This window comes from Patagioenas fasciata, chromosome 3, assembly GCF_037038585.1.
Source record: "Patagioenas fasciata isolate bPatFas1 chromosome 3, bPatFas1.hap1, whole genome shotgun sequence".
NCBI classification, from domain to species: Eukaryota; Metazoa; Chordata; class Aves; order Columbiformes; family Columbidae; genus Patagioenas; species Patagioenas fasciata.
The window spans coordinates 59029716-59055685 of NC_092522.1; the positions used below are offsets into that span (position 1 = coordinate 59029716).

The 25970-nt window shown below is 38.3% G+C and overlaps 1 protein-coding gene across 1 annotated transcript in view; it reads left to right on the plus strand.

Annotated features, from left to right (window-relative positions):
* ESR1 (estrogen receptor 1) overlaps positions 1-25970 on the plus strand; it is a 161590-nt gene that overhangs the window by 59687 nt on the left and 75933 nt on the right. The window contains 1 exon segment of the mRNA XM_071806429.1: positions 19815-20005. Coding sequence (XP_071662530.1) covers positions 19815-20005 — 191 coding nt within the window.

Here is a 25970-nt window from a genome sequence, read left to right on the forward strand (position 1 = left end):
GGAGGCTGAGAAGTTTCTAACTCTATAAACCATCACTTAATTCTGCTATTGAAGACAAGTACCATTAAATCTGATCTTTGGCAAAAATAAGATGTCACATAATCCCTTGTCATCTGTGTTTTCAGTTTATAAATCTAGTAAGCATTCTTAAAACATTTGTTTTGCTGTGTAATCTTGATCAAGCGGTATCTATTTTTTATTCAGTATCTTGTAGGAGCTGGTGTTTGAAGAAAATTAATTCAAATAAGTGTTCCCTGTTTTGGTTATTAGTTACAACTTGAACTTGACTGTAAGATCCTTGTTTCAAATTACGTATCACAGAATCCTTGTATCCAGGAAACGGTTAGCGGTGGTAAATACTATGGCTGAGGGTGTGCACCAAATCCAGATATGGGGGGCTCATATGCCAAAGAACAGCTTTGTCTTTTTGTTTCCATTCTGCAGTAAAATGAGACTCCTCCTTCAGCCAAACTGATAAATGTGATAAAAATGTATATGTTGCCAGTATATGATTCACAGTAGCACATTTATTACCTTGCAATAATTTTGCATGGTTTGATTTATTTAGAACATATAGGCTGAAAGGTATTTATGGCTTTGTCTTGCCATGCTGTGGGAAATACAATCCTAATTTTCATTTACAAGGATATCAATAAGAGGTAAAGTATGCAAATCCTGGAAATGATAGTTGAGCAGAATATTAAAAATCTGAGACCGTTCTAATGAGGTTCATGGGGAAAGGTGGTGAGATAGAAACTCATTAAAGATAATATAGCTGAAAGTTTTAATGGCAGCAATACCAGAACCTGTACAATTGTAAGAGTCTTGTATTAAGAATATCTGCTAGGCATACTGCAGCGTAAGAAGTCAAACATTGCTAAAGCAGGTTACACATGGGTAATTTAAATTACTATTGCTATTTCTCCTTGATCCAAGCAATCAAAAACCCAAACAAAGTAGAAATAAACCTGGTTTTGCAGAGAAACTTTTAAACACCTCAGAGCAAAACTCCACTTTATTTACTGACAGTTCTGGTAACACTGCTTATTATTAAGTCTGCCCAGGTGCATCTCTTTTTTTGTTACTTATGCTGTTCAGCTTTGGCTCATCTTTTCAGTGTTAGATGCTTGGCTCAGGTAATATTTTTAAACATTTTGACAAAAAAGGGCTCAACCTTCTAAATACCATGAAGGGAAAATAAAATTATTCTATACTCATGCAAAAAACCTTGAAACCTTTTCATTGAACAACGTAGACACTTCTGTATTATAGCTGTAGCTTTGATAATTAGTAGTGTGGGTATGCTCTCAAATTAGGTTTATTTTTGTTTGATTTTCTCCAGAAAAGCTACTTGAATTTAAGCTACAAACTCTTAAAACATTTCACTATTCACAGTGGGAATTTGTTTGCATTTGATAGCTGAATTATGTGAAATTCCATGTCTCATGCATGCTGCATGCTCTCAGTGATTATATTTTGACTTGTTTGCAAAAGCATCCTTCTCTGAGAAAACCAATGAGGTTGTTTCATTGCACAGCTGCATGGCTTTTGAACAGGACTTTGCAGTTATTACTGTGAGCTAAGTTACTGAGAGATGAGCATCACAGAGTAATGTAAGTTTGAAGGAGATTATCTGGTCCATATCCTGCTCAAGTCAGGGATAACTTCAAGGTTAGATCAGGTTACTCAGGCCCTTATCTAGTTGAGTTCTGTAAATATCAAGGAACTGACACTCCAAATCCATACAGGACAACCAGTTACAGTGCTGAGTGACTATAGCTGTGCAAAACTTTTCCCTAATGTATAATCACAATATTCTTTGCCCAAAGTTGTATCAGATGTCTCTCATTCTTTCACAGTCTGTCTCCCTCTGTTTCGCACAGCAATCAATTCCTGCCTTAGCCTTCTCTTCTGAAGACTAAACAAATGCAGTTCTCTGAGTATGTCCTCATATGTTTTTGTTTCAGCCCACTCACCATCTTGGTGGCTGTCCACTGGAGTTGCTGTGGTTTGTCAGACTGTTTTCAGCTTGGAAGCCCCGAACTGGAAGCAGCCTTGCAAGTGCCAAGGCGAGGGTAGCAAGCTCTGCTCTAAGTCTCCTGTCTGTATTTAATATAGCCCAGGATGTGTTTGGCTTTCCTTGCTGCCGGGGCATGCTGCTGACTCTGGTTTGCCTTGTCCACCAGAATCCACAGGTCATTCTCTGCAGAGCTTCTTTCCAGCCCCTTTTGTATTTCTGCAGGAGGTTATTCCACCACAGGCACATGGCTCTGGATTTTCCAGTGTTGAACTTTATGAGGTTCCTGTTGGGCCATTTCTCCAGCCTGTTGAGATCCCTCTGATTAGCAGCTTTGCTTTGCACCATATCCATTTTGTGATGGATATGCTACCCTGAATGCCTTTACTTTTCACTCTTTATCTCCAGCTCAGTCATCTGAGGGACTGAGACTTGGACTAGGGACAGGGGCTATAAACACAACTGAAAAAGCACAAGTGCATGTTTCAAAGCATGGGGAAGTAAGAAGACTGACACAGAGGAACAGGGAATATGGAGGTGAGACTGTGTAGAACAATCTTCCTCACAAAAAAGTGCAACTCTTGCGTTTTATTTCTGTCCATTATAGATTTACTCAGATGATAATGGTTTAGCCTGGCTGTTGGTTCCTTCAGTAGCCCAAGTGGCAGAGGTCAGTGCTGTAAATGTGAGCTTCCATTGCTCCTGAATCAGAAGGACTCAAGGAGACCCTGTTTTGGGTGTTGATTGTTTAATTTCTTTAAAACCCTGATATTTCTCAAGCACATAGGGAAAATACAAGAAAGTGACATCAATACGATCAGAACATCAGCCTTCCCAAAGCTGAAACTTGCCAGAACTAAATTTGTGAGCATATGTATTTCTCTCTCTCTGCCTAATGTCCTAACATGTGAAATGAAGATAGCACTGCTTTACCACATAGAGCCCCTTAGGAATTCATTGGTGTCTGTGAAGTGCCCAACTGTTGTAACGCAAAGTGCTACTGAAAGTCGCATGTGGAAAATCGACAAGACTGGTTTTGGAGCAGACATGAATAAGAAAGAAGCCATGAGGTTACATATGAGCAAGGATGAAAACATCCAGAATATTGAGTAGGTTCTCAGTTGACAATTGTGGAAATAAACAATGGTTTTAGTAAACACAGTATCTGAAATAGAACAAAAATGGTTTACAGGCTTGTTAAACACATACCAGGCATTTTTCTCAAAAAAAAAAAAAAAAAAACTATTTCCATTTCAGTCCTTAAATGGAATTGTATGCTCAGCTACCTTGCATTTACTTATTTCATAGGTAGATAAGAGTTGACTGCACAGACGCAAGGAGTTGATGCACCAGTTTTTTATGTTCTCTAATTTGTTTCTGACATGGAAACTGAGATATGACCCTCTGTTCACTGTATTCCATACTTAAAGTGAAGGATTTTGCTGGTTTCATTTCAGCAAAGCATCGAAGATATTACTCTTCAGAGGGAGAGATGTGTTTCAGTACAAAAATCGGTACAGAAGCAAATATTAAATGCTGCCTGTGTTACTATTTTTTTTTTAAGCATTTAAGAAAATTTCATAGGCCAAGACTGCCTTTTCATCAAGATCTAAAACATTGCTGAATGGCTAGCACCAGTTTCTTGATTATTTATTAGATGGCAGTATTAGGTATTAATAGCTTCAAGCTGTTTTCCTGTATGACCCATTTTCTGACTCATACATGCCTTGTTTCCTTTCTCTCTAATTCTCTTTATTGTCAACAAATGTGGATCTGTTTGGAAATGACAAGCAACCTGAAAGCTGCATTGCTTAAGAGACTGGCCCTCCTTCTGCAACCTGCAGGTTGTTTCAGAACTAAAACCCAGGAAGGCAGAGCAAAATAAGTTGTCTTGCTTATTACAGGGGAGATATGGTAAGAAATATGTGAGAACAGGTCTCCAACAGCTCTACTTCAGGACCTCTGAGGAGAGCCATGTTTAAGTCACATAGTAGCCTAAAATGAATGGAGTCTGGAGGTGGTCTTCGTAGGGTAGACCTGATACCAGATTACTTGGGGAAAGTCTCCTTGTCCCAGATAAATTACTCAGGTCTGTGTCTGCTGACTACTTACTACTTTTCTGATGACACTAAGGGGCAAATTTTAAAAAATAAGGACAAAGGCTCTGTCTTATGGCCAATTCTGCATCTCAGCTTCAAAATCAGAGTTTTCATTGTAACCTTATCTCTCTCAAGAGGTTCAAGACTGTTTTTGTGAGAACTGAGACTCTTAAAAAGTAATGTTAGGCATATGTTAGTCCAACTAAAATATGCCAAATAGAAACAAAAAAAAAATAAGGGTCTAATGGAAAGGAAGTAAACTATATCAGTATTTGATAAATCTGTAATCACTAACATCACTGTATACCTCAGTCATCTCAGCATAGTCAAGGAATGGAGGTTTTATGTAATGCATACTGTGAATCATTACATGGGAATCACTACAGAAATGTTTGGAACAGGTATTTCTGCAATTGGAAAAGGAATGGAGTGTGCTGTCCAGGTTTTTGTCTGTGTTATGCTCTATGCTAAAATTGTCATGGGGAACAATTAATTAGAGAGCTATTCTTATTTCTTAGATTCCCGTGTTAGTACTATCAGTATTCTGAAGCTCATTTCTTTGCCTGTTTAATCCTTGGATGTTCTGCCAATGTGAGGTGCTATGTTCCTATGGTTAGACAAATGCACACCTACTGTATGGAAAGAACAAGTCACGTACAGGATGATGTAGTAAAAAAATAATTTATACTTGCAGTCAGGCGTTCTGAGGTAAGTCTGAAGTTCAGTATAGATTCCAGTACACACCAGATCCGATATCAATCCTCGTATTAAGTTAGCTGAAGTCTAATACTGAACTGAATTGACACCGCACTAGAGAAAAGCAATTCCTATTGAATATGATTTTGCATAGATCTAATCTATAACCCCACTTCAACTGTATTTTATGACTAAATTAATTAATAATGATGGGAACATACTGCAAATATAAGAAAAGTTGGAACTATTGCGTTTCATTAATTTAACAAGGTTACCTTATTACATCCATGTAAGTTACTACAGAGAATTTTTTAGAGGGATTGATGGAATTATGAATCTTGCTGCTAAACATGAAATTACTCTTTTTTTTTTTTTTTAATAGTGATAACATCTGCTTAAGCTCTTAGGACAAAACTTCAGCCAGTTCAATTTCTTGTCTGAGAAGGAATATCTCCTGTCTCCCTAAACAAAAAAAGAACCCAAACCATTTTTTAGATCATGCTTAGAATATGACCCAAATCTAAACCAAAACCTACTTGCAGGTACCTATTCTTATATTGTAGGTCCAACTAAGAGTTGATGCCTTTTGTGTTTGGTGAATTTTTGTGGGTCTGCAGAACTGCATCGTATCAGAATCTCTTTCCACTTTACCTGTTATACTTTCCAAGATAACCTGATTGAAACTGGTTTTGGATTCTGGATTTGGCTACCGACTGATGGTTAGAATGATGTAGCTTGGTGACCTGTAAATTTATATAAATATGTATGTAAAATCAAAGGATCATGGTTTCAAGCTTGGATATCTAGTACTACATACTTGAATTAAAAAATAAGTATCTGAGATGCTAGATTAAGCCATGTGATGAAAGATAGTATGATTTTAAAACTGTTATTGACATTTCAAAATATTTTTATTAAGGTGAGAACAAAATGTAAACCGAAACAGAATTAAATTGAAGAACAGAGGCCTTTGGGCAATAATTGAAATATCGAACTATTTGTCTTATAGAATCCTTTGGTATACTTTTGAATACATGGACTGTTTGAAAATCAAGCATTAATTTTGGTCATATTCATACCACACTAGACAAGAGCCTGGTGGTGTTTCCTAACCTACTGCTAATTCAGATAATTTTCTGGAAGAGTAGTGTCTGAAATAGTGTTGGAAGCTTCTGGGACCATTTCCTGAGAGGAAATGCGAAATCTGTTAGGTTGTTTTTAAGAAAGGTGGGTCACAGCGGTTCAGTCCTAACACCTGACCCGAAGGTGGCTGTGGTCAGATCCCACTGGCCTTCCCAGAGTGGAGGTAAGGAGAGACGTGCTGCTGTCAGCTGCCATTCTCAGCTCCACGGGGAGCTTCTGCTTCCCTCTTGAGGCTTGTGCTAGGCCATGGCGGGTTAATACGTTTGTCGTAACAAGCTTAGTGCCAACATCCACTTCCAGCATTCAGTTGTATGCAACAGAGAATGTTTTGGCTAGAAATGAGTAAATAGATGGGTTTTCTGCCATAGGTGGCCATTAAAGAATATTATGCAACAAACAGACATTGAAACTTGAGTGATTTTTCTTTTACCTCATATTTATAAGAAGCTTGCATATCTGGAAAATAAAAAAAAAAAGGTAAGATTCAGCAGGGATTCCTTTTGTCTAGTACGCTGGTATTAAGTGTGTCCCATGTGAACAGGTAATAATATGGTTTTAAATGTCGTGGCAGAAATGCGTCTACTGTGTCCATAATACTGTACATTTAGTTCTGCGTGGATTTGTCTATCTAATAGACTTTTTCCTTCCTTTGTAATTTATAGGCCAGGGAGCAATTACTGCCTACCAACAATAAAAAGTGAGAAGATTAATGAGGTGTTGTATTGTGGCACCTCTGAAGCATTTGAACTTATTCTCTGTTGCTATGAGGAATAAGAAATGACACAGATAGATGACAGGGCTTTGCCAAAACAAAATGCAGTTTATTAATGTCTTGAAACAAAACTATCACCAACACAGAAGGCAAATGTAGGGATTTCTCACAGACCTAATTTCCCACACATTGCTACATAAATTACCCCCGAAATATGTCAACAAGAAGTTTTGCAAACACATATTATGTCTAGTTGGCTACATGAATATATTTCTTGTCTTCCATGAGCCATGTTCTCTTTGCTTACTATTGTTTGCATAGTCAGAGCTTGCAAATTTAGCTGTGGACTTTATCTGAATGAATAATAGAGCTACTTTAGGATAATTTAGGTAACATAGATTTGTAAAACTTACTATTTACTGTTTGGTTAGTAATCATGATTAAGACACTTGCACATGAAGAGTGACAGAAGTATCTGCAGTCTATAAGCAGGAAGGAGAAGATACAGAGGAATGAGGACAAGAATACTGTGCAGTTTTTCAATGTGCTATTTTAACTCTTCATATTGTTGTAATGTCACCATTAGACTGATCGACTGAAAGCTGCCACTGAAAGAGTTTTTCCCCTGCCACATTTCTGGTCACAACTCATTGCATTAGTAAGCCGATGTGACCACAGTTGAGCTCCTTCCCTCTTCACCCTGCATTTTCTGGCTTCCTTCCTTGTTTCAAGTCTTGTGACTGTGTGTTGAACAGCATCAATTTGCTACTCTGGGCCTAAATGTCTGTGTCCAGAAATGAAGGGAGAGCAAGACTTCCCAGCCTGGCAGCAGTTACTTCCTCTTGGACATAAAGAAGAATGACAGCCTTTAGCACTAAATTTTCAGAGAGGTGCTGAACACTTATGGCTTTCCATGAAGGGAAGAAGGGCTATGTAGGATATAAGAAATTTTAAATAATTTTGAAAATCAGTTTGGCAGGGGTGTCTCAAATTGTATCATTTGTATAACAATCTCTTCAGGTTTCATTTTTTCTTACTTTTATTTTCCATTTCTTACACTTCCAACTATATTTTAAACATATCTAGTGTTCCTTTTCTAGAGATCCTCTGTGACAAATGTAGTTGATAAGTTGTATTTTATTTCACTGTGTGTCATCAGGCCCATGGCTTAGAAACCTAGCATACATCTAACAATTAGGCTACATGACATTGCTGGCTTCACTGCTTCCTTTCAAACTCTAACATGTTTATCACATGGTTTACAGTTAATTGGTATTCAAAGTATGAACTTGCATGCAAAGTTGAATTCAGCACTTTCCGGAGGACAAGAATGAGTCATGTACCTCATCTGGAGCAATATTTCCCCAGATTTTGTGAGGCATTGTGTTTCTGTGGTTCCATTTTAACTAACAGGAGAAACTATAGCATGCTACTTTGAGTTTTTGTCTTCCCTACTGGGGTCCATCTGAAGACTGAAACTTGATATATTTCATTATTAATTTTTCTTAACAGAAGAAGAGTATATAACAAGATGCAAAGCACAGGTATTCTTTTGGCCTGAGTAATATAGTGTTGTAAACACTTTTAGCAGCTTAGCTCTGCAGGTGAAATGCAATGACTGGTTGGTATGGCATGTTTTCAGACTGACTATTTTGTCATGCTTCTGCCACCTATCCTTTGTTAATTCTCAGCCATATGCTTTTGTCCCACCTGTTACAGTCATTATGCTTCCAAGCATATGCCTTTCAAGGCATATTTGAATTTTGGAGATACATATTCCTTGTACATGGGCATCAGCTAGGACTTGTGACTCTGTCTTTTCGACTGTCGACCAAGTGTCACACCACAACATGCAGAGTACCACTCTTGGACTGGCTTTCATCTGCTGCTGGTACTGCAGGGTAGCCATGGCCTGCAAGGAAGTTAATCTGCTGGTATTACTGGAATTATGTGGGTTTGGTAGCTTGGTTTGATGAAACTGACTTAAACACAAATGGGTCCTTATGTTTAGGAACTGTTTATTTTTTCTTTCACTGGGCCCTAGACTGTGCACTGGTAGTCCAAGGACCGCACAGGCTTTCTTCCTAGGGTTTACTATTTTGGGGCAAGAACAAGGAGCTGCAGATAAAGCAGATCTTCTGGGGCAAGTACACAAGCATTTTTACATGTAGATGTCAAATTTTCCAAAGTGCCTAGTTCTATCCCTGCTGCTCATAGTATGTCTTCAGGCTTGACACTTCCACACAAGTCTTTTTCCTGTATTCTTGCTAGCAGTGGCTCGTAGAGGGCCTGGGTGGTAAACTCTTTGGGAAAAGAGTTTTGTCTCTATACTTTGTATCAGTTGGTTCAAGAGGTCTGCATGCAGACAGATGGATGAACATAAAAGCATTACTTTAAGTAGTCTTTTATTTTACCAAGGCTAATTTTCCTGTGGCCTAGAGCCTCTGATTTCTTTGTTAGGACTATGTGTGGCTGTACCAGCATTTTGTTTCAAAAGTTCCTTTTCAAATACAGTGTACACCTTAAAGTTACATTTTCAGTTTAAAATGTCATTTTAAAGCAAGATAGCCATTTAACATGACAGATTGGTTTAGATTAGAATTTTTGAAACAATGTTATCTAAATTGTAGCACTGTGTTATACAATCTGCATTCCTATTCAAGATATTTTTCAGATCAGTGTAAAGGAGAGCATTTATAACTTTCTTTTAAAATGTCCAATGTTGGTCATGGAAAGATTTTCTTAGGAATTTAATGAAGCTTTGTGTAATTGGTTAAACTACAGTCCTAATGTGTACATCTGAAATACTTGGAACAAGGACATGCTGAAGAATTAAAGAAACACGTGAGCCTATAAAAGTCCTCTAAAGGCATGGTGAAGGAAGATTTATGACTGATTCCTGTGTTTTTGCTGGCATTTACCTTTGAAATAGTCTTGAGGTAAGTGAAAGAATGTAAGAGCACTTCCTGAAACACCCAATCTATTGAGTGCATTTAACCTTTTCCTTTCAGATGGTAGGATTGTGCTAATTTATCTGAACATTAGAAAAGAAAAAAATAGTGTAGTGACTGAGTAATTCTGAAGAAAGTTCACTAAAAACAGTGAGACCTGGAGAAAAGACGAATTCTGAATATGAAAGGCTGAACTTCAGCTTCTTCGCAAAAGCCATATTTTAATTCTAAGGCTCATATAAGAAATGCAGTAATACAAATTTTCTGCTGAGTCTTTGAGGCCTGGCATAGCTTTAATGGAGACAAGAGTGACTAGATATTTCTTAAAGTGTGAAAGCTGTATGAAAGCTGTAGAAGATATACACCAGAGATTGCCAGCTGAAGCTGGCCTTTTTTTTTTTTCCCCCATGCTTCCCAGTTTCCAAACATATTGAATTCTTCAGATTGTTTACACTAAAGTGAGATGTCCTGTGTCCACACTGCCAGAGTGTTTGCCCGCCAGACGCTCCACTTTGACACACTTGTGGGCGCAGCTGATTGCCACACTCAGGCCCCTGATGCTTCTGTCCCCAAAGCCACACACCAACTCATATTGCTGCCAGAAAATAATATCTGCGCGGTGCCCAGAGTCACTTTGTCAGCATTTTTTTCATCATGTTTTGCATGCTTTTAGGCAGCGGATTAAGGTGTTTCCCCAGATTATATGACTCTTCATACACCAGAGTCTGTGAGATTGCCTAACTGAGAGAAGCGGTGTTTGTGAGAAATAGTGCCCAGGCAAAACCATGCCTGGCAGGAGGCAGAAATGGGCAGGAAAACCCTGAGAAAGTTGGCTGGTCATTAATTTGGATCTCGGGGAACTGAATCAAAATATTTATTTCACTGGTGGTGTTTCTCAGAGAGTAAGAAGATCATCCAATGATCAGGGGTTCAAAAGGTACATTGTAACAATGATTTGCAGAGATTTTACTCCAAAGATAAAATAGTACCATCAATTTATAAATAAGCAAATGATATCTGCCAGTTCTTAAAAGTAGCAGAGATCTGTAAATGGGCCACTTGAAATGTAAGTATGTAAGAGAATGTTTTTCTAGTGCTGCTTACCACAACAGAATCTGAAACATCAAGTATTTCTCAAATTCACTAAGGGTTAGTGCAGTGTCCAGGCTTTGGAAAGGAGAAATTTAATGCACAAGTACAATAACTGGGGAATTACTAAGTAGAGAAAAGGACTGCAGAATGAAAAATAATCTAAGGGTTAGAGAAGAATATAAGCTAAATACAAGTCAACAGAGTAATCTTTTGCAGAAAAGGCAAATTCTATTCTGTGAACAGAAAAACAGATGAACAGATAAATATGGTGGTTTAGGAGTGACTGGCAAGGCCTCTTTCAGAGGTTTTTTGCCCACTAAGGGACAAGCAAACTCCTTATGAGAACAGCAAGAGGATGGGAGAATTAGAGAGGAGACTCTGAAAAGAGGGCTGGAGGCTGAGAGGTGATGTAGCAGGAACCTTACTGAGGGAAAATGTGTACTAGGAGGGCAGTGACAGAATTGTTCTGCTGGCTAACTAGAAACAGCTGAGGACAAATGAGCTTAATTCCCAGCAGAGAGGACTTAGGCTGGACATTAGGTAGTGAAGCACCAAACAGTCTACAGAGAGAGGCTTAATCCTTGTAGAAGTTGTAAAGGCAAGTTAAAAATGTTGTGAGGGCAAGTCTTCTAAGCAATACTCTGTCCCTGCTTTACTGAATGGTAGTATATAGTGATTGCAGAGTATGTAATTTTTGTAGGTCTGTTAAAGTAATTTTCACATAAGACTGCAGGGTATTTTGACTACTGGTAGAGAGTTGTCAGCAACTTCTGCTCCTGCTTAACACTGCAGAACTGTACCTATGGATGTCTCTGTAGGTTCTTTTGGCTTACTGTATACATGTTTATTTCTTTGTAAATGTGTATTACATGAAAATAAATGTTTTGGTATTTGAATATCTTTCTTTCAAAACTTTTTAAAATCAGGATTTCTGCAAAATAAAAATTCCACAGAAAATATTTTTCCTTGAAATTTAAAAATGAGGAATTTTGTTGTCTGAACTTTTTCTTTCCAGAAAATAGATTTCTATGCTGATTTCAGTAGTCTTCAAAACATTAATAAGATGACAATGTTTTTTCTTATTTTAGAAGTGACATTCTGGTGAGAAACATGATGGCATTTATCATGTATTATGGCTTGCATGGCGTCTCTCAATTGGTTCTTCAAAGGTGTGTTTCTGGCCCTCATTTTATCCCATGGCAGTGTCCTGACACACAGAAACTCAGGGCTCCAAGGGCAGTGGTTGTTATGATGAGGGCTTACCTTGCAAGAGGTGCAGTCTCAGTCCAGAGTAGAAAAGACAGAAGTACAAATCATGTAAGGCAAGGCCCAATATGTAGATGAAATTTCATAGTTTTAAAGGTATTATAAAGAATGTATCTATTTTTTAATATTAAAGCATTTTAATTCTGTTTGGACTGACTTGAAACATCAGTTTTTCTTTCAGTAGTTCATAGCACTTCTAATGAGCTGCTTGCCACAGAATTTCAGAAATTTTAAGTTCAGTCTTGGTGAAAAGGAAATTATTTTGTCCTTTTATAATTAACAACTTCTATGGTCAACAAATGGCACTGAGGTCCCTCAATCCTTCTTTAGTTGCAGATCTTAGTATGTGCTTGTGGAACTGGTGGGGAAGGTCGAAGGAAAGTAGGATTGTATATTAAGATTAACAGGAGCTAAATAATCATGGCATACTGGGTTTCAAGGATACAGAGAGAGGGAGAAGAGTAGAACCTTCCTGTCCAGGACTCGCCAAAAATAAGTAATGATGGAGAAAGAAGGAGAGGTTTGGTGGAGGTGCTTGCAGGGAACCTGGACATGGGAGAAGTAGCCAGGCTATAAGGCCAGGAACCAGAGGAGGGATTTTGTCCTTTCTAGACAGAGAGACTGAGACTGGAAGGAAAAGCCCAAAGGTGGAGGTAGGTGTGAGAATGGAACAACAGGAGCTGGCTGGGTCAAGCGAGAGCACTCGACAAAGAACAGCTGTGGGAAGACAAAGCAGACATTGCCACTGACAGCTGTGGCAGCAGTCTCTGTGTATTTCCTAGCTTCTACTTTTCCTAACTGGAGCAGAATAAAGGACTTGTAGTGTCACTATTTACAGCTGTTAGCAGGTGTCACTGAAATCTTTCCTTTGCTGCTTGGGAATGAGAGTTATCTCCTGCCACTGCCTACTGGGTTAAGGCAAGTGAGAAGTGCACCAGCATGTCTCAGCCCCACTGTCTCTGACAAATATGAGGCAGAAGGATAAAAGTTTTGTTTATATAGATGTCCTCTTTAGAAGGTGAGAAGCTACAAGCAGAAAAAAAAGTTATTTGCAAACTTGCCTTTTTAATAAGCCCAAATTAAGGTGACCTGTGCAAATCTTATTTGGTCCCTTTGTGATCATTATTATTATTTTTGTAATTATATGGTAATCATAAGTGGACTGCTGTTTCAATATATGAAAAGGATCAACTCTGGAATGTGTCATGCTCCTAATGTGAAATTTTCAACTCTGAGTAGATTCTCGAGTCATTTCTTACACCAATTGGTAACTAAAAAAAGGAATGCGGCAAAAATTTCAAGAAGTATTGTGCAAAGGCAGCCAATTGCTGTCCACAAATGCTTCTGTGAAGTTCAGAAATAATTTAAATCAAACTCCTCACAAAGAGTCTTGTGTCCTATTGTACTTTTCTTTGTGCTGAATGGAAGTCCTATGGTCTGATTTATGTAAGTTTTGAACATTTACCCTTGCAATTGCAGACAGGGGAAGTAGCACTCGGAACACTCAAAATGCTATTTAATCGCAGGTACTTAAAAAACTCAGGTTGAGCATAATTCAGTATATACTTTTGACCTTAATCTCTCTGTCATTTTTTATCCTTTCAACTCACAAGACTTTTGGAAAAATATATTCATTAGCACCTGTCAAATGCTAAAATGCTATAGTGGCACGGAACTACTGAAGGAAATTAATTCTGATGTTATAGCTGAATTTGGATAGTGTGCTGACAGTAAGGCACCAGACACTGAATAGTCAGGAAAAAAAGCCAAGGGCAGAATAGCTACTCATTTAGTAAATTATTTTTATTCTGTGCACTGATGAGCTGTTGCCCTGTGAAAAGTATGGTCATATAATTAAAGATAACATACAGATACAGAACAGGGATAAATGAAGATTTCAGTAGCATTTGCAAGGTACAGTTCAACCATATGTTATATTTAAAATCTTAATCTTCTTTTAATGTAGATTCTTTTAAAGCATGTGTGTGGGTGTTTCTGCATTCACCTTATGTACAGAAAGAAATTATTAACCTTCGGTGAATAAGAAAAAAAAGAACAAAACAAAACAACCCAGAAAATTGCCATTGCTTCATAACTGTTTGGATCCTGAGCTACTCTGTGAAGTACAGCTACACCACCACTCTTAAGACTATTGAAAATGACCCTGTGAGTTGTAGTTTAGATTCCAGCAGCACTGAGAAATAGAATGAAACAGAACCAGTTTCTCAGTATTTATTGCAAAGATTATTTTGTATGAATTTTAATTTCAGACCTGTTGAACTGAAAAATAGATTGAGCTCCTCTTTTAAACTCACCCACCATCCTGCATCCCCCCACCATCCTCACTAAAAGCTTCCACATTTTTCAGAAAGTTGTGGGAACTTCTGTGCTGTCAAGGGGATTAGCTGCCAAATGATTAGCTAACGTTTATGAACCGTGGAAAACTGACCACAGGAGTGACAGTATGGGAGAGGGAAACATTGAAAACATCCAAATTCAGGTATTAAACACATGAACGAGGAGCCCAGGCTCAGGAGACCTGTCTGGAGATGTCATAGACTGCACAGTAAGTGTGCATAAGCACACCTCTCTAGACTTTAATTCAGTCTGTGAATATTAGGGACAGAACTGAGAAAAAAGGTAAATTTATCAAAAAAGAAGTTTTAAGGGACTGAAAGGATGTGCAAATTTATACGGATTTTAGCAAACAGCTTTAGAAGAGACTTTTCTTCAGACATGGCATGGTTTAGTTTTGGCAGTAGTATTTAAATCACTTGTTTTAAAATTAGCCAAAGTTAAGGATGAAGGAAGATAATAAAACTAATGGCAAAGGAAATATTTAATTTCATGTTGAAGAAGCAGTTTTGATGAACTGAGAAGATATGCTTTTGTTTTCGTGTTGACAGAGCCTTTCCTCAACACTACCATTTCTTGGTCAATACTGAGCTATTTTTCCTAAGTTATTTTACTTTAGTTACCAAATAAAATTGTATTTTAGTCTAGTTCAAAAGAAAACATCCCAGTGTCTTCTGACTATAAAATATATTTTCTGGTACACTGTGAAGACTGTCAATATTTTAAGATTATTTTGTTACGCAACTTTCATATAACTTTTTTCATATTTTTTTCTTAAATTTCTCTCCCATCATGTTTTTGTTTTGTTTTCCCTGCACTGAGCCCTGTCCTGTTTCCAGTTGGTTTCCTTGCCATTTTTTTTCTTAATCACCCATCACATATATCTTCTGTTATTTTTAAAGTAGTGTGTCATACTGTCTCTCTTTATTCCTTTATGTCAATTGTTTCTTCACTTCATCCATTCACCACACCAGCTTAGGGTCTTCTACTCAGGTAGTCCTGCTTAGCTGTCCCTGCAGCCATCCTGAAGAAGAGGAGATAATGAGCCAAATCCGTGAAACAAATGAGATTAAGTGGCCAGAGGAGCATTTCTCCAGCATGGAGGTCTCCTCCTGCATTGTTGTCAGAGGTGGCAAGGGAGCTGTCATGCAGCTCTGCTCTGGTGGCCTTCCTGGTTGCACCCCGTGTTTCCCTTGGAAAGACTTGGGAAGGCACAGGGAGATGCGCAAGGCTCTGGGAGAGGGAAGAGGAAGGGCTGAGCATGCAGTTCATATAGAGATCTGAATTACAGGCAGCTCCTTCTCATCCTACAGCTTAGTTTCACCCAGGAGTGTCAAACATTCACAGGCAGGCACTACGCTGGAAGGGACATCATCATTGTCTAAGGGAAATGCTTGTTACTCTCATTTTTGATGCTGCAGCCAGAAACATTAACTTGCTGATAGTCAGGGAATAAACTGAGGATAGTGGGGCAAGAAAGGCCTGCATGTATATGAGTTACCTGAACAGGGCCAGTACATGGGTGCAAACACCAGCACGATGGCTCTCACTGCTTAATAGCTTCAAACTCCCAGGCATGGTTTAGCCTGGCTGAAGAATCCTCTCCCAGGGCATGGTTCAGGCAGCACCTGTGCAAGGGTCCTTCTCCCTTTGGCAGCACAGATGAAACCATCCTGTTTTGGGGGAGGAAGAGAGCTTAGCTGTGTGAGCGAAATGTGCTCAGAGCCATGGACCTGGAATCACTTGCAATCAGGCCCCAGGGTGAACCTCAGCTGATCTTCATCACCAGGGGAGGATCAGCCAACGAGGGACGTGGGTTCCTGGTCCCACCCTCACTTCTGCAGATCAACTTGTGCCAGCACTGGCTCAGCAAGAGTCCATATCCTGAGGTCCCATCTAGCCTGAAATACCCTGTGATTCTGTCCATTTGATATACAACTCCGCATAAGACTTTCTCTCTCCCTTGTCAAGTTGTATTTGGCTTAATCACTACCGTAGGAATTTTGGGATAATTTTTTTAAGCCAACATTTTCATTTGGATGGCATATGTGGTTTTTTTTACTTTTTTGTTTGTTTGGTTTTGGGTTTTTTTGGTGTGTGTGTTTTTTTTTGTTGTTGTTGTTTTGTTTGTTTTTTTTTGTTTGTTTGGTTGTTTTTGGTTTTGTTTTTTTTTTCCAGATTTATTTGAGCTACTTTCTGGAAGTACAGTTTTGAGGCACTTAATGTACTTGGCAATTTTCTGTTTATTTGTGTACTTAGTCATTGCTATTGCAGTACTTCTCCTTGAGATGTCTTTTAAGTATTCTCAAGCATTTAATTTTCTTCAAATAATCTTTCATAAAGATTTTGACTCATATGGAAATTCACATTCTAACAGAAAGTTAATTAATTTCATATTGAATTGCAGAATGGTGTTATAATATGTCCAATGTGTGGAAAAGTATTCCTTCTAGACCTTTGCTGCATTTGAAAGTTTTTGAGGCTTTTTACAAACTTCCATCCATTCTGATGAGAAAAAATTAATAGCTGCTAATTCAAGTTTCTTGTGTGAAATAAATTCAGAACACTAGACTTTTCAATATGTCTGTTTTAACTACTTAAATAACTTTCCCCTTAAGCCTTCCTATCTATGAAATCTTTTTATTCCTGACAAAGCTGGAGTTGTGAATAAATTGGGCCTTACCTTGATGTTAAGTGGATTTGTATACTGTGGGTTATCCTAAATTCATCCTGCCTGCCAGATTTCCATGATGTAGAAAGTAGTGTTTAACTTACAAAACTGTAATTCCCTCCTGTACACTTTCTTCTTACATTCCAGTCAACTCTTGGCTGATTCAGAGTTGCAGGTGATGAGTGAAGGTTTAAAGCAGAGTTGTCTTGTTTGTTAACACATTTATTGAAGAGCTGACTCAGCGCAACAGAGGTGGGAAAGCATGAAAATGAGTGTGGAAGACAAGTTTGTTCTGCTGTGTAGGTTCCAAAGCACTTTTCTGTCTGCTGTGTTATTACATTTGGAAACAAGCAGTATATCTTGAGGGTTTTTTTTTTCTCTCTAATCTGTTTTGCTTTGGTGGGGGCCTTGGAGGGAGGGCTTTATCTGGGGTTTTCTTTCTTTTTGGTTTGTGTTTCTCTTCGGTAAACATAGCTGACAGGAACTTTTGGTCTCATTTTTTTGTTATTGTTTGTATAGATTACAAAGGAAACTGTTGAAAAGGTTCTGCTATTGTATTTTGGGAATGGTGATCTTGCCAAAGTTATTAAAGTTGGGTTAGGTTGTTGCACTATGTTCTCCACAAGGCTAACCCTTGAAACCTAACTGAAAACTGGAAGAAGATCAGGCTGTTATTTTTTGTCAAGACACAGCATCAGTGGTCTGTGATGTACACTAACTAGCAACTGATTTCTGGATGAAATGTGAGATGTTATTTTGATTTAGCCAGCTCTGTGTTATTGGCATACTCTTTTCCCAAAAAAGATTTCCTCCTCACCTCCTCTAATAAGTACTAGAGTTGTGATAATCCAAAGTTGATTTATTACCAGCTTTCATTTCCACTGTATAAATGGAAAAGGGATGGCAGGATGTTATTTCTGGGGAGGATGGGGCCAGGGGTATTTTAGTGTGCTTCTCACTGTGGTTCACAAGAACTTGAATGTGGTGACTCTGCAAGGCCAATTTGCTATAATCTTGCTCAAAGCGATGCTCGGGTGGCACTCATTTGGGGGGGGGGGACACGACATACACCCTGCAAGCACTTAGTTAAAGTCTTTGTCAGAGTTGTAACATTCTTCAGTTTTCCCATCTCACTAAAAATCCAGTTGCGTCATGTCAGCACTTCACAATTTGCAGTTTCTTCTGTCTTGCACAAGTCCCAAGGAAACAAAAAATAGTTAAATAAGGGTTCAAAATTAGCTGGTACATAGGGCTTGGTAAAGTACTTCAGGTTTAAAAAAAATGCAGTTCTCTGAATGGTGCCAGGAGCAGTTTCTGCTATTTAATATGGCAGAACCTCATGTTTCTCTAATAAGTGATATTCATTCAAACCTGTTCAATGAAAATATTTTGTATTTAGGGACTTAAATTATATATATGAAAAGTCTCAAGGGAATGGCTGGCAGGGCATGTGAGAAGATCAGGTGGCTTTGGCTAGTAGAAAGCTTTTGAGTATTGAGATGGACAGGAACAGGAGATGTCATGGAACTTTACCTAGATGAAAGAGAAGAGTTGAGCATGTGAGTAATCAGAGGAGTACTGGTTTGGAGCATGAATGTGCTGTTGGTGCCAGATGCCTCAGTTCAACAAAACACTGGAAGTTTTGCTGTGTGAAGAAAGGAATAAAGCAAAATTAGATATGTAGGAAGAAATCTGAAAGAGAGATTTTCTCCAGTTTCCTAGGTTCAAAACTAGTATATGTTTGAGAAAATGTTTGGAGTTTGGGGAGATAACAACCACCTGTTTATTAATCAACAATTGGAACATGCATAGGGAGTGGATAATTACTGTCAACAGTAGGATTCTTCATGCTTTAGCTTGTGTGATGCTGTCACATCCAATTGTATTTGTCTCCTGGACATTTTGTAGTGCAGACTCTTACTGGAAAGTATATTTTGCCAGAGCAGTTTGCCTTCCAGGAGCAGTCCCAGAGTTCATTGTTGGTTCCCTTTGCAACTTCACATCATCTCATCTTTTTGAATATTGTTGACCATGCCTGCAGGAGCTACCCATAATGACATCTTACCAAGTGTGAATTCATTGCCATGCCATTTACACTATAGATTTGTTTGGTTTTCATTCAGCAGCATACTGCATAGGCAGGTCATGTGCATGTCTGATATGCCTAGTAATGCCTGGCTCATCTAGTAAAATGTACAGTACTAGAACAAAAACTATTTGGCAATAATTAATACCTTCTGATGTTTCTTGTGCTAAATCCACTTCTTAATTTCTATGAAAGTGGAATTGTAATGAGAATAGAGACTGTTTTATGTAGTATTCTATTTTTGATAATGTAATGGAAGTTTGCATCTCTAATGGGGCAATAATACTTGAAAATAGCCTGGTTAATAATTTAAATGACTTGCAAATTCAGATGCAAACACTAAGTGACTTTTACCTCAGGTTCTCACGCTACCTACTGATACTAAAGTCATGCTGAACACTTTGGACAAGAACAGGTACACACAAAAAAAATGCCTTTTTGAAAAATTCCTTTGTAATGTCTTGATAAAATGGATTAATTTATCAAATAGGTTTTTAATTTTTTCAAGATACAATGCCTAATAACATCAGATTGGTTTGTGAGAAATTCCTCTGTATCTTACTGGTCCTACAACTTTCCAACTAGAACAGGACAGAGGGTAATAAAAGATTATTGGTTTTGTCTGTCATTTCAAAACTAGATCTGCTCTTCTTTCTAACAACCTGCAGGAGTGGATTAGACTTAACCTCACTGAAAGAATTGTGCTTTTTTTTTTGCTATTAACAGGCCAAGCTCTGATAACAGGCGCCACAGCATCCGGGAGAGGATGTCCAGTACCAATGAGAAAGGGAGCCTGTCCATGGAGTCCACCAAGGAGACGCGGTACTGTGCTGTCTGCAACGACTACGCTTCAGGCTACCATTATGGGGTCTGGTCTTGTGAGGGCTGCAAAGCTTTTTTCAAAAGGAGTATTCAAGGTAGTAAGCTGTTCAAGTGAATTACCTTTACTCTTTACTCATGAGGAAACTGTGAAGCTACTTGAGATTGCAGCCTGAGCCCAGGACAATGACATTTATTGGGTTTTCATTAGCAGCTGAGGTGCTCTGTATTTGATGAATGCTTCTAGCAGGTAAATATTATATTATTCAATATATTCATTAATGATTTAGACGAGGGAATTGAGTGTACTATCAGCAAGTTTGCTGATGACACTAAGCTGGGAGGAGTGGCTGACACGCCAGAAGGCTGTGCTGCCATCCAGTGGGACCTGGACAGGCTGGAGAGTTGGGCGGGGGATAACCTGATGGAATTTAACAAGAGAAAGTGTAGAGTCCTGCATCTGGGCAGGAACAATCCCAAGTGCCAGTATAGGTTGGGGCATGACCTATTAGAGAGCAGTGTAGGGGAAAGGGACCTGGGGGTCCTGGTGGACAACAGGATGACCATGAGCCAGCACTGTGCCCTTGTGGCCAGGAAGGCTAATGGCATCCTTGGGTGTATTACAAGGGGGGTGGTCAGTAGATCGAGAGAGGTCCTCCTTCCCCTCTACTCCGCCCTGGTGAGACCCCATCTGGAATATTGTGTCCAGTTCTGGGCCCCTCAGTTCAAGAAGGACAGGGAACTGCTGGAGAGGGTCCAGCGTAGGGCAACAAAGATGATGAAGGGAGTGGAGCATCTCCCTTATGAAGAAAGGCTGAGGGAGCTGGGGCTCTTTAGTTTGGAGAAGAGGAGACTGAGGGGTGACCTTATTAATGTTTATAAATATATAAAGGGTGAGTGCCACGAGGATGGAACCAGGCTCTTCTCAGTGGCAAACAATGATAGGACAAGGGGCAATGGGATCAAGCTGGAACACAAGAGGTTCCACTTAAATTTGAGAAAGAACTTCTTCTCAGTGAGGGTAACAGAGCACTGGAACAGGCTGCCCAGGGAGGTTGTGGAGTCTCCTTCCCTGGAGACATTCCAAGCCCGCCTGGACACATTCCTGTGCGACCTCACCTAGGCGTTCCTGCTCCAGCAGGGGGATTGGACTAGATGATCTTTTGAGGTCCCTTCCAATCCCAAACATACTGTGATACTGTGAAATAAGATGTTATTTAGTCCAAGATTAATGAGGGAAAGAAAAGCATTTCTATGTTATCCTGTTCTTACCATGGAGGCAGTGAGAAATCTAATTTAAAAATCTGTACTGAATCAAGATGACCACTCTTTCAGGCTATATATACATCTGTTCTGTGATTGAGTTCTTATCCAAAACAAATATTTTTTTGAGAATTCCCAGCCAGATGAAGATTAATTCCTGTTGATTGATTTATTACTCTTAATTTAGTGCTCCATTAGCAAGATTGTTCAGTCCAGATCTCAGTTCCTTGAAGATGTGAGATGAGAACCAATATTAAAAATGAATGTTTCCTTGATGAAATAGCATTTGTATTTATCAGCAAAGCAGGACTTTGAACTATACACAGAATGGTTTAGTTCACATTTTTGTCATGACTAGAAGTACACTGTGTAAGGTGTCCGGTGGAGTAAAGGGCATCTAATAGAAACAATGTTAATTGCTGTGACTGAGATAATTCTTGATTTAAATCCCTGTAACACTGTGGAATGGATACTTTTTTGCTTTGTTCAACCTCTCTTAAAATGAGCAAGAATTAAGTGTGATTCTATGGAAAATACGTGTACTGTTCGATATCTAAGTCTCATTTTGGAGAAGAAAATAAAACAGATTTCTTCCTTTCCAAACAGAAAACTAATAAAATGCTATGATGCTATGCTTTAGTTAGATTTCTATATTTTTTTAAATCTCCAGGTGATATATAGGCACAAAAATTCCTGTCACTCCTTTTTGAAGTAAACATAGTGAGGAAAAGTTTTTACCTCATATCACAAGGTGTGATTATTGCCTGTTTTGTTGCATGACTACCACTGAGGTGAGTTATATAAGACTTCCAGCATTCAACTCTGAATTTTCCTGGCCTTAAAGTAAAAACTGAAAGATTGGCTGCAGGATAGACATTGATGAAATTATTTGAATGTCAGTGATTAGTTAATAGTTACTTGTAGTTCTGCTTTTCCAGATTCATCAAAATGATTTTTAGAAAAGAAAGTGGTTAAGGCAGAGGTCAATAATAAGCAACATTGGAGGGGGAACAGGTGAAATTATTTTCTCTTGATATCAGAATGATTTACTTAAACACTTAAACTTGTGACATAGGGCAAACAGCTCCCTTAATGAGAGTTTTTAGTTATTTTTGAGTTCCCCTGACTGCATCAGCATTATTCTTAGAATTTTGAAATTCTGTTCTTGTACCCAAGCTGAACTCAGTCAGCAACTAAGTGAAACCGAAAATATTCTTAATCAAAAGTACAACTAAGTTATCAAGTAGTTGTGTAGCACAGATCTTCATGTTTTGGCCATTACAGAAAAAGAAATGGATCTGACTGTTTCATTGAGTTCCACGATTCTATGCCAGCACTTGTGTGGTTTTGCATTAGTCTTCATGTGGAAAAATGTTGTGGTTCCCCACAATGGACCTGTTATCTATTTGTGCTACAGTACATGCTGATTAGTAAATTTAGTTCTTGCTACATTTATATACTTAACATAATTTTTTAAGTACGTAAGCTTTGAAAATTTAAAGCTTAAGTTTTCAGTGTCCCGTAAAATGCCTTTCTTGATCTTTAAGTCATGCTTGCTCTAATTTAAGCCCCTTGCTTCTTGCCCTATCCCTTGTGGGCATGAAGAAGGCTTATTACAACAACCTTTTACATAGTTGAAGGCTGTTATCATATCTTTCCTCAGTCTTCTCTGTTTTAGACTAAACAAACACACTTCTTTGAGCAGAACATATTTTCTAGACTTCTGATCCCATTTGTTAAACTCCTCTGTACTTTTTCCAGTGATCCACTTCTTTTGTTGACAGCTATTGTAAAAAAATTACATCCACTAATATCAATAAAGTAATTCAAGAATTTGAGTGCTTATGAGAGAATTGGGCTTATTTGATCATAGGTGATATGAAAAGCCCTCTGAATGACTGTAAAAGACATGTCTACCCAGTCCTAATGAACTAAAGGATTTTTTTAACCTCTTACTGGATTTGGAAGAGACCTCTGCTTCAGCAATTATTAGTTCTCATTGGACATGTGTTCAGTTTATGAAAATTACAGTAGTTTTTAGATTGAGAATACATGATAAAACATGCTATTTACCATGCAGATAGTAATAATTTAAAATCGGTTATGATCGATGTCTAGGAATGAATACTACTAAAGTGTATATCTGTATGTAGAAGAATATGTGAAAGAAACATTATTATATCTGTGTGGTATATCTGGTATGCGTTTCTAAAAAGGGGACAATTTTTCCCTGGAAATCTTATGATTAAACCGTATTCGAGTACACAGGACTTGTTTGTATAAACAAAAGTAACACAGAATGCTTTCAGCAAATATCTTTTTGTTGTTGTTTATACTATCTCTTTAAATGCAGGATAACCATGCTACTTCTGTGCTTTGCTGTCTTGTATTTCTCAACACATATGTAGATAAAGGGATGCCTGGTCATTTTTATGCTTCTTATTAGAGATTTCGTGGGAGAATTGCTATAGTGAAGTCTAATGTTCTTAATACACTGTAGTCCAACCTTCTATATAGTTCTTAATAGATACACAGGAAAAAGTGAGTACAGACATGAGCAATGAACAAGTTGTATGGGGTAATCCATTTGCTGTGCTGGCTGTGCATTTGTTCCCCTCAGTGATATCTGAGGTTTCTATACTTACTAGCTTAAGTATATACTTACGATTTTGTGAAAACTCACATCTGTACTGGACCTTACCTGAGGTGGAGATTAATAGTTTCATATTTATTCAAAGGGGTTAGAATGGTTCTGGAAACATTTTGTGAATTTTAAAGGCTAAATTGTTTTTTTTTTCTCTCAAACAGTTAAACCTTAAAAGGCAATCTGAATTATTATAGTAATTGTCTCTCAATATGGAAAACTAATCAGTTTAAAAAAAAAAAACAACAGATGGTTGGTGGACAATCTCAACTGCCTCCTGAAACTGCTTGTGTCAGTCCATTTTGTTAGTTTATATCCCAAAAGTGATTCAGGACCTTGTTTTGAGAAAACTCTGTGCAGACATATATTGTGTAAAATGTTTCATGGGAGAGAAAAATTATATGACACCAACAACACTGTGTTGCTTGGTGATGGAAGAGTGTTTTATTCTTTGACCAGCATATGCAGCCTTCAGGAGTGTACTTGGTCAACTGAGTTGAATCCAGAAGCATAACAAGCAGTCACATCACAGCACACTGTACTTCTCCACTAAAATATTTATGGATTTTAAGACCAAGAAGGGCCATTAGACCATTAGTTCTGGTCTTCTCTCAATATAAACTTTATATACTACGCATGTACAAAGACCAGTAACTTAATGGAGGTAAATATTTTAGAGAATGCCCAGCCTTGATCTGTGGGCTCAAGAGCTTTCTTGCAGAGATTGCTTATTCTAATGGTTTGTCCTTCCATCTGCTAAAATATTGCCTTTCTAATTTGAATTACGTTGGCTTTTGTATCACATCCATGAACTAGACCTAGTACCCAGTATCTCGGCCCTATGGGAAGTTTTCATAACTGAAGTTGTTACGATGAAATCACCGTGATATCTTAAGTGAACTAAAGTGTTTCAGTCTCCCTCTGTATATCTTTCGAACTTCTGAGTCCTTTGTCTTTACACCTTTTCTGATCCCCCCACACCCATAATAGCCTCTTAAAAATTTGAATATGAGAACTGGATGAAGTATTTCAACATCAGCCTGACAAATGCCATTTATAAATTGCAAATCCCCTTGTGAATCTCACATTCTTTCCCTATCCTTCTAGTTATCTTTTTTTTTTTTTGGAGAGACACCAAAGGGTACAGGACTCTTACCATCTCTGACAGGCATCCAACAAATCCCTACAGATGTGGGGTTGAGAACCCTCACAAGGGACTCAGAACAAAGTTGGAGTAACTTCTTGCACTAAAGGGTATCTTGACGTCAGAATTACCGAGGTATTAGAAATCCCCAGTTCTATTTCCCTGCCTCCTTCATGTGCCCTTCTGATGTTTTTCAGACAACTCACAGTTGTTTTTCTCACAGCTGCATACTGAGACAAAAATCTGGGATATTTCACAAATATTCAGTTAAGAATTACTACATGATGCAAGGCAGTACCAGCCCAGCAAGAACAGGTTGGCATCTGGATGAAGAGGTGTGCTGAGGGATTCCAGAGGCCTGCCATTAATGTCTTGATCACAGAGATATAGTGATCTCTGAAGTGCAGGAATTCTTGAAGTTGGGAAGTGTTTTAACTGTGTAGATTGAAAATGGATTTTATTTAACCATTATGCCTTCTGACCGTCAAGCAGGAGGGTTTTGGCAGTGGATGTTGAGTGTTATCAATTGTTTTCACTTAACAGTGATAGAGCTGTAATTTCTTGAAAACACAGTTCAGACTTTACTGCTAGGAGTGGTGGTAATACATACATAGTTTCTTCTGAGCTGGAAAGAATTTCACTGGTAAAACATACCTAATAAGTGAGCGTTTAGGTAATGCTGCAGTGTAGCAATTGCAATATTGTCAATTTAGCAAGTTTCTGAGATATTCCCTTTAACTTTTCATTATTGTCTTCTGTTTTCATGGTATTTTTGTAATCTTTTTGATAACAGCTGCAAATGCTGCACAGATCCTGAAGCCAAGAAGACTGCAGTCTACTTGTACACTGATTTTATGAGTTGTCAGCAGAAAGAGCAAAACTACACAACATGTACCTAAGTGAGACTAGCAGAGGTAATAATGGCAAATAATCAGGGGACTGCAGGCCAATATATAGTGTCAGAATGGAAAACACATGGTTCCAGCTTGAGAGGTAGGTGACTGTTGGAAGT